This window comes from Vidua chalybeata, chromosome 8 (assembly GCF_026979565.1).
Source record: "Vidua chalybeata isolate OUT-0048 chromosome 8, bVidCha1 merged haplotype, whole genome shotgun sequence".
Taxonomy (NCBI): domain Eukaryota; kingdom Metazoa; phylum Chordata; class Aves; order Passeriformes; family Viduidae; genus Vidua; species Vidua chalybeata.
In genome coordinates this window covers 15,700,902-15,715,351 of record NC_071537.1, presented here as the reverse complement: position 1 = coordinate 15,715,351, position 14,450 = coordinate 15,700,902, and the positions used below count along the sequence as shown (strand labels likewise).

The following is a 14,450-nucleotide window of genomic DNA, read 5'->3' as shown; positions in this document are numbered from 1 at the left end:
ACAGACTGACTTGTGGTATGAATGACAATGCTAATAATCTGTCTTTGTGGTTTTTTCCCCTACTGTTTCAGCTGCGCAAACCATGCAGGATGATTTACTGATGGACAAAAGCAAAGCCCAGCCCCAGCAGCAGCGGCAGCAGCAGCAGCAGCAAGATCCAAACTCAGCAGAAGCCCCCTCTACACCCATCTCGTCGGAGACACCCAAACCAGAAGACAGCAGTTCAGTGACTAGTATCGGCACATCGGCTCCTTCCCAAAATAGCAAGGAGAAGATGCAGATGGAGTCTCCCATTTTGCCTGGCTTGAGCTTTCACCAGCCTCAACAAGAACCTGCAGCCGGCACCTCCTTGTCTCCCTCGTTTGGCAGCACCTGGTCTACAGGGACCACAAACACGGTGGATGATAGCTTTTTCCAAGGGATTACTCCAGTCAATGGGACAATGCTTTTCCAGAATTTTCCACACCATGTCAACCCTGTATTTGGTGGCACTTTCTCACCTCAGATTGGCCTAGCTCAGACTCAACACCACCAACATCAGCAGCAGCAGCAGCAAGCTCAGCAGCAGCAGCAGCAGCGGAGGTCACCTGTGAGTCCTAATCAGGCACCTTTCGCCCAGAGAAATGCTGCTTACAGCCATCAGCCCATCATGACCAGCAAACCGTCTTCCTCCTCTGCCTCTTCTTCTTCCTCCTCCAGCTGGAATAACCATCAAAACGCGGCTTGGAGTACACCTTCCAACCCTTGGGGTGGGCTGCAGGCTGGTAGGGACCCTCGAAGGGCAGTTGGAGTGGGGGTTGGCGTGGGAGTGGGAGTTGGTGTGCCCTCCCCCCTCAATCCCATTTCACCCCTTAAAAAACCCTTCTCCAGCAATGTCATTGCCCCTCCGAAGTTCCCACGGGCTGCACCCTTAACCCCCAAATCCTGGATGGAAGACAACGCGTTCAGGACGGACAATGGCAACAATCTGTTGCCTTTTCAGGTAAATGACTACACGCACCTTCTGCATGATGACAGCTATCACAAATTTCTATTTTTTGCAGGGCTGTGTTTCGTGTTACTGTTCTGTATGAGTGGCATCTCCATAACTCATGTTTTCATCAAATAGTCACCTTACATTAAAGAAGTGGGGTTGAACCTAAGGAGTGCATATACAAAGATTTCCAATTTTAGCTTAAGGTTCAAAGTCGTGTTTTTCTTGTAACTTATTATTAAATGTGGTGTACGGGATTTTTTCTTGTTGTTTTTTGCTCTTTTTTTAGCATCTGAAAGGTAGCAGCCTTCATGAAAAACAGGTTCGGCAGACTACGTTCCCTTGGTGCCATGTTAGATTTTTTTTTTTTCCTGTTCTCCCATATGTGAGAAAGCTGAGATGCTGGAATTGCTGGTTCAGTTTTCTAACTGGGCTGTTAATTTTAACCAAAGATGCTTCTTGACCTGAAATTCAGTTAATTATTTTATCACCATTGCAATAACTAATTGTCCTTATGCTGTGGTGGGATTTAACAGGGAGTCTGTTCACATAAGGCATCCATATGAAAAGCTGTGTACATCTAATACATACACCCTGCTGTTATATTCACAGTGGACGTTTTGAATACATCTCAAAGCAGCGTGGGTGTGTATGGAAAGAGTGGCGTAGCTGTCCTTTCCAGTAAGGAAATGCCTAATACAATTGACATGATTTAGAAATGGCAGGAAAGTATTGTATAAAATAAACCATTTTATGCTGTTCAGAATATTTGCAGAGAAAAGAGACAATAGGACACGACCTTCAGAGCCATATTGCAATGGAGTCTATTTACTAGCTACATAGCTTTGAAATATTTAAAGCTGCAGTGCCCTTCACTGTTTTTTTTAAATCTATGACGACAAAGCAGATCAATTGCAGCTGAAACTGGGCCAAATGGAAGATTTGCAATTTTAATGCAGAATGAAAGCTGTCATGGTGTGAAATCCATTTTAAGTTGAAAAAAAGCAGAGCTTGCACTTGCAGTCATATCTGTACTAGGTGAAGTGAATCTCAGACCTTTTATAGGTTAGATGTTTTGGTGTCAGACAAAACTCTGCTTTGAAATACAGTTAAATCATTCATATATGCTTGCTCTTTAGGTAGTTGTTTTCTCAAGAAAGTATGACCTCTCAAACATCTTTAACTTACCAGTTTGGTAAGAACACCATTTAGATTGACACTTAGTTTTAGAAACACAGTAAAAAATGAAATCAAACAAATGCATCCCCACCCCCATTATTTTAGGAGACTGTTGAAGTAAAATATATGCACTTTCAAGTCCTAGTCAAAGAGGACAGGTCTTATACTCAGCCCTGAAATTTCATTTTGCTGCTTCATTCTGTTTAAAGGGAGAGTTGCAATTTTTTTATTGGCTGCCCTAAATGAAGGTGGAGTGCCTTCTGGTGAGCTGCTGGTTAATGTCTCTGAAGCACTGAAGACTGGAGGAAGATTACACTTTAGACACAATACGCCTGCTGTAAATACTATGTTGCACAGAGCACAGCACCACAAAAGCTAATAGCTCCCAGTCATTTATTAGGAGTGGGAAATGTGTTTCAATTTACAAGTATTCTGAATTGTCTACATGTAAGACATTACAAATCTTGGTATATTTGAATTAGTAGTGAAAACAACAGTAGATGGTCTTATTTCTGTGGTTTGGTTAGTGAGATGCATCTTTAATGAATACAGAACTTAATTATTGTGGCTGTAAATGGTCACAAATTAAACTGGCAGATATTTACTCATCACAAGGAAAAAATAGCTAACTGCTTTTAAAGAAAAGTTCTTTTGATTTTGAAATTAAGGTTTCAAAAAACCTATAGTATTAGCCAATATATAAATTGGAAACTTGTTTTCTTCTTTGTGAATTTAACCTGGTATTTTCATGCTCAACTGAAAGCAAATGCATAGGCTATTCTCAGCACCAGCTGGTATACCAGTCTGATTTCAGAGACTCAGAACACTTGTAATTTTTATTCCTATTAGGCTCCTTTTTTTTTTTTTCAATACAAGCTGTTGAATTTTGCTTATTAGAAATTGTAATCTGGGTTACTCTTGATTGCTGTTGTACTTAATGAAATGCCAAAGACATCTTGAAACCTTACTATTGGTAGGAGGCAACTATTTAGTTGCACTGATAAAAATGAAATTCAAATTAGTCTAAGAGTTTAATATTTGCTGCCAAGGTACTGGTTGTCTCTTTTTCTTCTTCCCCCCACCCCTAAATTGGGCAATATGTTGACACAGTAAATTCTGCTTGTCAGCACTATAAAGTAGTTCTGGCAGGTTTATCCGTTTACATCTGCCACCCTCCATAACTGTGTGGTCTTGAGCAACTTTAGATATACCTTCCAGTAAACTTCCTAGCTTATGCACATTAGCAAGTTCTTTGTGTTAACCTGTTATTTTATGTTAGGATTATTAGGCTTTCTAGGAAAGAAGAAAACTATTAATATGTTCACTGTTTGAAATAACATCAGGGAGAGCCGTTTTGTAGTTCAGGTCTTTGCAGTGATCACAGGTTTTGATCAGAAAAGATCTGTAACTGAGATTTGTGTTCTGAGTCTATAATATTTGAAGACAGTTGATACTCAGTTATTGATAGATCTTGTTCTAGGAAAAAATGTTCAATTTGAAAATATTTCTCTTAAAACATGTATATAAAGCAATATGCTAGATATTTTCATCCCTTAATTTGAGTAATACCTTAGTGCATCTTGTATGTCAAAACCAATTGGTGTCTGTCCCAAGGAGTTGTGCTGCAGAACATACCAGAAGCTTTAAAATACCACTTGGTAGGAGCTCTGCTGGAGTTTACCTTGTGATTGGTGTGGAAAAGCCACTAAAAATGCTTTGAGAGAGACTACATTCATACACTTACTGGAAAAAATCAATTGCAATGTATATTAAAAAAAATGTAGCTACAAAGCTGATAGTTGAAAGGAAAAAGAGAAGTGATCAGTCTGGAATGAAATGTAATGTAGCAAGTAAGAGTTGGAGACGAGATCATGGGAACAGGTGTGGAACTAGGCCAGAGAGGAAATACAAAAACATGGCCAGTTTGTTCTTCTGAATTTTATTTGGCTTCTGAGTGGTTCAGGTGCAGGGTCTCTGACTGTCATGTGGCAAGCAGTCGTGTTGTGCTGTTATGTTAGGTGATCCTCAGCTCTGGCGTTTGAGGCTGCCATTAACTGATTGTCCCTGGGACGTCGTTCTCCCGGCAGTGGCTCAGGTCCATTTTCCAGCAGAGTGGTGGGGCTTGTACAGATCTGTTGTCATCTCCTGCTTCTGAGCTTCTCTTTCCCTTCACTTGTCTCAGGTAAATGGTGTATTTCTTTTGGCTTTTGGCCATGTGAAGATATTGGGACACAGCTTGTGGGGTTAGGAGGATTGATACTGCCTGAAATAGACCCTTGGAGGCAAGAAGAAATTCTTTGCAGGGAAGATAGAGAGGAAGTAAATGTTTGCAGACCAGTATTCTAATTAAGTGTGTCTACCTTGTGGATTTTTAATTATAGCAACACTGTAACAATTTTCCAGAAACTGTGCTGAGTTTTGCGGTTTTCCAAGTAATGCTCTTTAAAAACAAAAAATGCATTGCAGTTTGTGCTCTGAAGATTCTGGCATGCATCAAACCATTGTTGGCAGCTTTACTGATAACTATTTCTCTAGCAGAAATAAAAAAGGTGGTGTTTATTGTGTATAAAGATAGTTTTAACATGCTATCTTTTGCAGGGAGACTGAGAAAGGATTTTTGGGGAATTGTTTTGGTGTACTGTTTTTTTCTTCCTTGTTTTCAGTTGGAATTAGTCTGGACCAGATAAAATTATAAGCTAAATTTAGGAATTATATATAACTTCAATATTTAATACTTAAACAAAATGCCAATTCTAACACGCAGTGAGTTTGTGTTTAAATATAAGTGTGTATATACGTATAAATGTAGAGTTCAGGTATCGGAAAATTAATGAGTGTAACAATTAAAGTTCTGTGTTTATGAGTAAAGGAGTTTTACTGGCTAATACACTCTGGTGACTAATTTTAAAACCCTTTTTTAAATCTAGAGGGTTTTTTTTAGTCAGCAGTAGTTATATTTAAAGATTAATTTTTAAAACACTGTATTTCTTTAGTCTAAATTTGTCGTTCTGGACTCTAGCTTCTTGGCAGTTTAGTAGGTAACCACACTTAGTAGTGTTACTGTTACTGTAAAAACTATTTCTTAACATGTAGTCCAGTGTTAATTTTTCTTGCATGATGGTGTACAAGCACTGGCAGCCTGCAACTTTATGGGCAGAAAGGAAAAAAAAAAAGGAGGAAATTACCTAGGTCTGCTTCCCCCCCCCCCCCAACTTTTCTTACATACTTCTGTTGGTACTATTAACTACCACTGTTTGTAGCTGGATTCTGAATATTAAAATGTGGGAGCACATCTTGTGGTATCTCAGTAGTCTTCCAGTGTAACAGATACAAGTGACACATGATGTTCTAAGTAGTTCGAAGTATTTTACAATTTTTTGTTAGATTTTAAATTTGATTGAATTGTAAATGTCTACATTTTCGAATTCACTAAAATATAGTAGTAGTACAAGGAAAAAGCACATGGCTGTTTTATATTCAAAGTATGATGATTGAGCACTAATTGCTTATTGATCAGAGTTTTGATTTTAATTAATCAATCATAGTTAATCTGTCAAGGTAGAGCAAAGGTCTGTGTTCAGTAGGCAGCTGATGTTCTGATCAACTCTACATAGACAGGACTTCCTTAAAAACATTAAAGGTATTCATATCAGTCAATCAATAATTCCGTCTTAAAAATTTGATAAAGGATTTATCTTTCTCTGGGAGGAACAGTAGAAGGGAAGGGGAAGGGCATGGAGTTAATTTTGCTATTTCACTTCTTGGATCATCTCTCCCAGTTTTCATCTACTTGCCTAGACTGCTTTTATGAATGGAATGTAAGAGGAAGAGAGATTTGGAAAAGTAGTGTTTTCAGGTTCCAGTGGTTCTTCAAGGAAAAAAAAGAGTTTGCTGAGTGAATCATGAATATTTCCATTTGTTAGCAGTTGGTAAAATAGCTCTCCTTTCATTAAGGTCACTCAAAAGTAATTTCTAGCAGACCTATACTAAGGGGAAGCTAAAATATAGCACTGTTTAGTGTAAAGCTTGAAAGTGATCTTACCTTAAAGAGTACACATCTGAATTTTGCTTCTATTCTAGACTTCACAGTTTTTAGGCTATTGTGACATCTTATACGTTCTCTGCCTAAATTTAGGGTAGCATTGCCATGTTCTGTTTCATTATTTTTTTAATATAATTTTTCCATATTTCACAAAAGCATTGCTTTTAAGCAGTTGTTAGAATGCTGCACATGCTGGTACTAAGCAGCTGTCTCAGTAGTTAGAAGAATGTAAAATTTTTGTATATAGAATTAGATCTTCATTTGTGTAATCATTTTATTATTATGTGTAAATTTTAGAATTTTAAAAATGCAAGTTGTGAAAGGTCACAGAAACTTTGCTTGTGTTTGTTCAGACTTGGTCAATATTTTCATTTTCATAAGTTTCAGTTATATGATCCTGTCTTTTCCTACAAGCTACGAGCAGCATTTGTAAATCACAATTAATTGATGTCTTCCTTTTCCTCCTTGTTGTGGAAAAGTGGCTTTGTCCTTTTATTGCATGTTTCTCAAGCTCATTCCAGAGATAGAGTTGTCAATTTTTCTAAGATCTAATAGGAGAGAAGCACTGTGCCAATCAGGATAGATACTGCTCTGCTTTGTCACAACAGTGTTTGAAGGGATGATGTGAAGTCCATTCTACAGAGGTAAATAAGAAGCACAGAGTTTGGGAAATTAATTTTCTTCTCAATGCTCAATCTGATAAGACTAAAAAAATTGTAATTTTTTCTGAAATATTTAGAATCTAGGTATTTGAAAACAGAACATCCACTGCAGTCTCTTAAGTTTACTGTTTGTGTGAATCTCAAATTAGGCATGAAAAATTGAAGACCTCAAATTGGTTCCTGTGAAAATTTTCAGTTCCTGCTACATAGCAATTACTTAGGAATTAAGATTTTTTTCATCAAGGAAAAGAAGCAAAATATTTCATTTCTTTGATACCAACTTTTCCTTCAACTGTGCATGTTGTTCTCTGTACATCTTTAAGATTCTGGAGAAGTATTACTCCTGTTGTTCCTAATTCTTTTTTTTTCTGGATGGCTTTGCAAAATATGCAAGAATTTGCAACAGTTTTCTTTTAAACTCCTGGAGTCTAAATAACCTACTTAAGCAAAACCATAGATTCTGTTGCATGTTAGAATGATAAACTTCACATGATTCATCACCCAAGTTAAGAAGCTTTTGATCAACTCTATTGTTCTTTGTTCTTGGTTTAACAAAGTTAATGAAAGTTATGTGTACAGAGCACTGTCAATAGGTTTCAGTGGGCATGGCCCATTTTCTTTGTTTTATCCACCCTTGAACTGTTCAGCTGCTTTCAAACATCTATTTCTTCCTGTTCCTGAATTTTGATTCTTTTTTTCAATGAGGCTTCTTGTTTGAGTTGGCCTCCCCTATTCCACTTTCTGTGTCCAAGCTCCAGGTTACAGAGGAAGGCACAATAAATCCCTGTAGTTGTGTTCACTTAGTCCTGTCTAAAATTAATAGCATGAGGGGTTTTAAAAGTAGGTTTAATCAAATTCAGGGAGAACGAAATTTTCAGAAATACTGGCTAGAAGTTCTGAATTCTAGAAATTTAGACATTTTACCAAGTGATAACTTAGTCTGAACATGCAGAACTGATTTTCTTTCCCAATGCCCAAACTGAACTTCCAAAATGTATGACTTGGGATGGATTTTCACACAGATTGACAAAAAAAACACTTCTGACATAAATGAGAAAAGCATTAATTTTGGCTTTATCATGGACTTTATATAAAAAGTCCTTGTTTTATATCATAGTCATAAATGGATGTTCTGCTGAATTTCACCTTTTCGATGTAGAATTATTGTGAAGGTGCTCAGCTTAAAAAGATTCATCCTGAAAAGCTATTTTTGCAACACTGTAGGCAACTTAAAGCTGATCATTTAATGAGAAATGTCAGACAACAAAGAAGTTCACCCACCAAAGCTCTCTGGGTTTTATTCTCTGAGAGAGGCTCTTTTTTGCAAGCAAGACTCATTTTTTAAAGAAAGTCCTTGGAATTGTGGCTTCTTCTTTAAATTGCTGAAATAAACAGAGCAAACATTTTGTTTTAAAACACTTGAGTGGTTAAATATTGTTTGGGATTAAATGAAAATTTCCTAATTCCTTTTTGAAAGTTGCTGCTTCATTCTGCTAAAGTATCTTGCTTTGTGAAAGAGATGTGTTAAAAGCATTAATGAATTAACATGGACATAGCTAGTGTTACTCCCATTTACTGCATGACCTTAACATCTGTAAAGGGTTAACAAATTACTTATGTATTAACTGATTGTTAGCATGTCAACAGATGGCGTATAAGCAAATCTAAAGTCATCTATTGATTTGCTTAGTAATTTTTAAGGTGTGTAATAACCAAGTGTGTAAAATGTTTATAGCATACTTTGTGGGTTTGAAATTTTTTAAAACTACTTATAAAGATAACTTCCAGTTTTATATCATGATGCCCACAACAGTCTGACCTAATTATTTCACCTCACTAAAGAATTCTCTTGCTCATGTATTCTCTCCAGGATCATATTGTTTCTTCCTATGACAATTGAAAAAAAAAATGAGAACAGTGAGACCTCTGATAGTAACTGAAAGGGTTTTTCTTAAAACTCACAAAGCCTGAAGTAGCAACTGACTGTGGAGTAAGAAGACTAAGAAAGAACAAGAGAGTAGAGGAAACAGAAGTCAGGAACAAGAAAAAGTAGGACTTTAATAGTATAGAATGGAAGGGGAGCTGTGGCACTTTCAAATATGGCAATGCAACATGACAATATACTCATGCACTTTTTGCAGATGAGAATCTCTGCAAATAAAATCTTGAAAAGTTTGGATCAGACTCAGCATTTATGGTGAGGGTCCTCAGGTGGCTAAGTGAAGCTGTGCCTGTCACTTCTAAGTAAAAAAATCAGCCATAATTGTCAGCAGATTTTACAGGTGATGTTTTGATGCAAGTTCCTTCAGTCTCACCTCCCTTGTCTAAACAGAAACACGCTCTTCTGACATGGTTTTACAAAGTAGTAGATTACTTATATAACAACTTTTTCTTGCTAGGCAAGGGAGAAGGATCGAATGTTGTGTATGCCATTCAAAAGTACTTGAAAATGGATTGTAGTACATTTTACAGGTTTTTTGAAAAGCTTCACTTTTGTATAGGAACTGGAAAGTTTTTTTGCAAATTATTTTGCTTGCACAGTAGCTTTGTTTGAATATAAACTTGAACTGGTGAATGTCTCAAAATGGGGCTCAGTCCTTGGCTCCACTGGACATGTAGAGTAAGGAGAAATCATTTAAAAAAATGATTTCACAACCACAGTGATTTCACAAACACAGTGAAAATAACTTTTTTTATGAATACAGGCATGCAAAAGACAACCTTATGAAATGCATAGTTTTTCATACAACCTACAATTTTATTTACCTTTTCACACATAACATTTATATTTGTGGTTTATAATTGTCCAGAAATCAACTAAAAATCTCCTGTATTTCTATTTTGTGTGTCATTCTTACTGATTGTTGAGGTCCTGCTTTATGGTGAAGATTGAGTTCTTGAGATCGTGACCTTGTAGTTAGTGCTATTAAATATCAGTCTGCTTTGCTGCAGTTCTTCTGCTCTTTTTGTATGATGAGCTTATCTCTTCTGGGTTGATGATCTCTTGTAAATATTATTATTATGTTTCTACTTTAATACCAACATTACTCATTTCAAGTATCTCAAGTGATCTCAACGAAACTGGTCTCAAGATTTGCCCTTAAGAAACTGCATTATTCACACTTCTTTAGCAGATTCTCTTGAGCAATAGCAGTTCTTTCCCGTTTTGCCATTTTCTTTCTTACCTCAATTGCACTGCTTACTTTTTGTTTCCATTTATGTGGTTACTTTGCCTGTAGCAGCATGTGAAACGCTCTGTGGAAATCCTCCTTAGATCAGCCATATCCTAATCTTTCAAGAAGGAATCACCTTTTCCAGGATATTGTGTCAATAATGCACAGTGCTACATTATTTCTGCACTGTACTTCGTTAGAGACAAAATCCTTGAATTTCAGTCATAAAAGCTAGAAACAGTGTTTTGTCATCTGTAGTTTCATACCCTGCTTCAGTTATTGTAGGTCTTTCATTTTTATTTTGCTGGTCAGATATACACAGTACTGACACTGTTACTTGGACTAGCTTTAGTGGTTCCACTGACGGCCTTACTGACTCTGGCTCCTTTTGGTTACGATGTTGCCGTGCTCCTCATCAGTTACCGAGTTGGATAGATGATGCTGCTTTCTCTTACTATTTATCTGTCTTCTCTATTTACGCTTGTTTACCTGATTTTCCTCTATGACTGTGAAGAGCAGTTATAGAGGCTACATTATTTTCTCCTGACTTCTGGTGTTTTAAAAATTTTTTCTCAGTCTTGCTAGGCTTTCCCTAGACATTTGTTATTGAAAGTATTCATGCTGACCTTCTTACGGTTTCCCTGAATATGTGTAAGTGGCTGAACATCCTGCTTCTTTCCTTGTAGCAACATTTTCTTAAGGTGCCTGTCAGTTTTTATTATGCTGTGCAAAAAAAAAAAAAAAAAAAAAAAAAAGAATTCTGTTGCAAATCAGGTAGGCTTTTATGTCAAGACATTTTTCCTGTCTGGAGCAATCTGTGCTAATCAGTTTAGCTCTTATGATGTAAAAGGAAAGTGCTTTTCCTGCTCCTATGAATACGGTTTTCAATTTCTGCATAAAGAAGGTTTCCTTTTGGTTAATTGGCTGTTCACACTTGTACTTGTGTCTTGTAAGTGATTTCTGAATTATTTTAATTAAATCCAAATGTGCAGCAGTAATTTGAATGCATAACACCTACCTGACAACACAACTGCTCATGGCCTCTTCTTATCTAAGGGGAAGAATTTTTTATTCTGCTTATTTTAAGGGATTTTAACGTAAGCATTCAGGCATTTTATACATGATATAGTTAGTTATTATTATCCTCATATCCTCTATGCCTTTAAGTCCCTTAAGCAATAAAAGATGGAAGTATGCATAGCGTGTTTCAGTTACTATTTTAATATATTATCATATGAAGGCAATATATTTAAGTAATTAATTTTGAATTTATTATTAAATTGAACTCTTTTTTTCATATGTGGTATGATTCAGTACTTGGCACTGGAAAAATTCCTTTGTTTATAAAATTTAATCTGAAATGGAATTGCTTGCATATAATTGATCTGAAGAGTTGCTTCTAATTAAACATAATTTTGGACTGGGATTTTTTTGCTCTGCTTCTGTCTTTCCTTCCTCTAAGTGGAGCTTGATGTTACAAGTGTCTTTGGATTGCTACTGTCTGCTGTTTCCTGCCTGCTCAGTTCCATATATGCAGCCTTTGGTAATTTTGCTGATGATCAAATATGTATTAGCAAATATTTTTAAATTAGAGTTTCTGATATAATGACACGACAATTTAGGTCAGGTTTTGCCTGGTATTTCACTGGCTATGCAGGAGTTTTCAGCTCATGTTTAGAAGTAGGTGCACAGCTTGAGAAAGCCTGTAGTTTTATTTCCCTTACATGAAGGTGTCTGAGGCAGTTTGGGATTCTGTGATTGATTATGTCCTTGATAAAGTCCCAGGATGGACAAGAGTTGCTACCTGACTATTCTCAATCCTTTTAGGAAGAAGGAGACAGAGTGGGTGGTTGTCTGCCACAATTTATCATACATATTAATCGTGCTATATAATAGTATAAAGTTAGGACTTGGGTAGTTCACATGAGTAATTGGTAAGTAATTAGTAATTAAAAGTATATTGCAACTAATAGGTTAATTTTTTTTGTTAAATCCTGCTGGATGCAAAGTGATGTCACACTGCAAAGGTGACATCACCTCCTTGTCTTCTCTGGGAGCTGTTTTTCATTGCCAATGTTTCTGGCCTGCTTTAGGCCTATGAGTAAATATTGGTGAATAGCCCCAGTTCCCTCCCAGGCCTTATGGCCAATGATCCCCACTGTACCATTTCCTCTTCTGAAATGGAACATGGCTGTCCTCTCTTAAGACAGTTCTCCAGACCTGTAGGCGAGGATCTTGTCCTGTGTGAGCAGATGAAATGCGGTATCTCTCTTTTGTTGAAATAGCTACTGGAGTTCTGGCACCTACAAGATTTTTGTCAGGAGGCACTATTTCCTGAGCACAACAGAAATGGAACAGGAGTGTGACATGGAATGTGCCAGTTAAATATTATGTGCTTAAAAGCGCTGTGGTTTAGGGTGAGAGACAATATTTTATTTGTCATCAGGTTTAAACATTTCAGTGACACTTTTTCCCCTCTTACCAATATATTCCTTGTCACTGATGATCAGTAACTATAGATAAAACCACTGTTTCAGAGAAATCCTTGAGTCTCCTTGGTGGCCATAGTAAATGAAGCTATTGGGCAATGGTGCTCAGAGATCTATTTGACAGTGATTACTTGTGTTCTTTTCTATCTCCCATTTTGTCTCGTTAGGCTTTCATACCACAGACAGACTGTAAATCTTTGAGACAATAGCTTCCTTTTACAACATGTCTCCACTGTCTGTTACATTCTGTGGTCCAGCCTGCAGAATGGGATTATTCTGATCCTTTCGTGCTGTAGCATCCCCAGTACTCCCTCTTCCTTTGCATCTCTGCAGTGCTTTCATTTTGTGATTAGAGGTTTGCACTTGTGCTGATTTGTCTGGCAGGGAGTTCTTAGGTCAATGTTACTTTTTCCTTGCTATGGGACACAGGCAACGTTCTACTGAACAGAGAGGTAGAAGCCCAAAGGTAACTTATCAGTGCTGAACTCCTGCACAGCAGGCCAATGAACCAGTTAAATTATGTCATTTTAATAGCTCAAGGGTATAATGAATGGGCTTATAAATTCTACTGCTGACATCTTTTTTTTTTCCACTTGCTTGTTTTTGTGAATTGATGGTCATCTTGGGTGTAACTACTTTAATCCTATATTTTACAAGTGTTAGAACTGTTTGTTACTGGAATCAGTAACCATAATAGAAAGTGGATACATCAGCTTTTTGAGATGCATTCAGCAGCAGGACTGATGAGCAGATTTTTATCTAAAGCATCACATTGAACAAAATATGACTAAACATAAATCCTGTCACTGCTCTGCTCAGTCAGTTGTACCGTCTGCAGATCATTCCCTACAGTAGTGTAATGGCTGTAAAAAGAATAGATGTTTTGTTGATTCTTCTGATATTTTGTTTGTTGTTGTGGGGTTTTTGTTTGGGTTTTTGAAATACGCTGTTCAATTGTTTTCATGGCAAAAGATGATGCTTGAAATATTAACTGTATTATATGATATTTCTATTTGCAAAGATGGAAGCAAGGTATAAGATGGTGTTCCCCATCGGAGCAGTTGACTCTTTGTGCTTGACTGTCGTTGAATGGAGAAATAACACTAGTGTTCATGTAAATAGTGTGCGTGGCATATTATAAAAATGTGTATTGGGAGAAGAACTAAGTTATCAGCTGTTTTTAGGAAAATGCAGGGTAAACGGAATTATTTTCTTCCCCTACTTTGCAAGCAAATATTGAATATTCAGGAACGTGACAGGATAGTCAAGTTTAGTGGGTATGATGCCAAGTCTTATAGCTATAAAGACTGAACTTTCTTCTATATATTTTGAACATGAACATTAAGGGTGTGCAAAAAGGGAATCTCAACTGCAAAATAAAGGGACATTTGAACCAAATAATATAATCTTATTAGTTTTTGTAATTCTATATAATACAGATTGTGATTGTATCTCTTCATATTTCTGTGCTTTTTAGTTAATCTGAAAATAAAAATTACTGACATGTCACTAAAATATTTTAGAACTCAGAATTTATAAGGTGTTAAAGTTTGAATACAACTTTACCTTTCTTTGTGGAAAAATTGCTTGAGTAGGTCAAGTTTTCAAGGCTTTTGGATTCAGTCCGAGTTCTTGCATGCTAACTATAAAAGTTTATATAACACAGAGAAGGTGACTAAATACTTACTAGAGTTTTGAAATATTATTTTTCAAATTACATGGAAATTTTTCCATAATCTTTATACAGTTAGATATTGTTTTATATGCATATTAATCTTCCTTTTTTTTTGTAGAAGCCTTGTAAATAGGCTTTAAAAAATTCACCTTTTGCCCAGTGAACTTCCAAACACCTATGAAAATAAAATGTGCTACAGTTGGTCATGTTGAGAAAAGACTAATATATAAGAAGTTGATGTGTTCTGTGCACATTCC

General features: G+C 36.5%; 1 protein-coding gene across 7 annotated transcripts in view; it reads left to right on the top strand.

Annotated features, from left to right (window-relative positions):
- CPEB3 (cytoplasmic polyadenylation element binding protein 3) overlaps positions 1–14,450 on the top strand; it is an 81,021-nt gene that overhangs the window by 7,933 nt on the left and 58,638 nt on the right. For all 7 annotated transcript variants that reach the window (XM_053948781.1, XM_053948777.1, XM_053948776.1 and 4 more), the window contains exon 2: positions 72–982. In XM_053948781.1, the coding sequence (XP_053804756.1) occupies positions 83–982 (900 nt within the window). In that variant the 5' untranslated portion in view covers positions 72–82. The remainder of the gene's footprint in view (positions 1–71; positions 983–14,450) is intronic.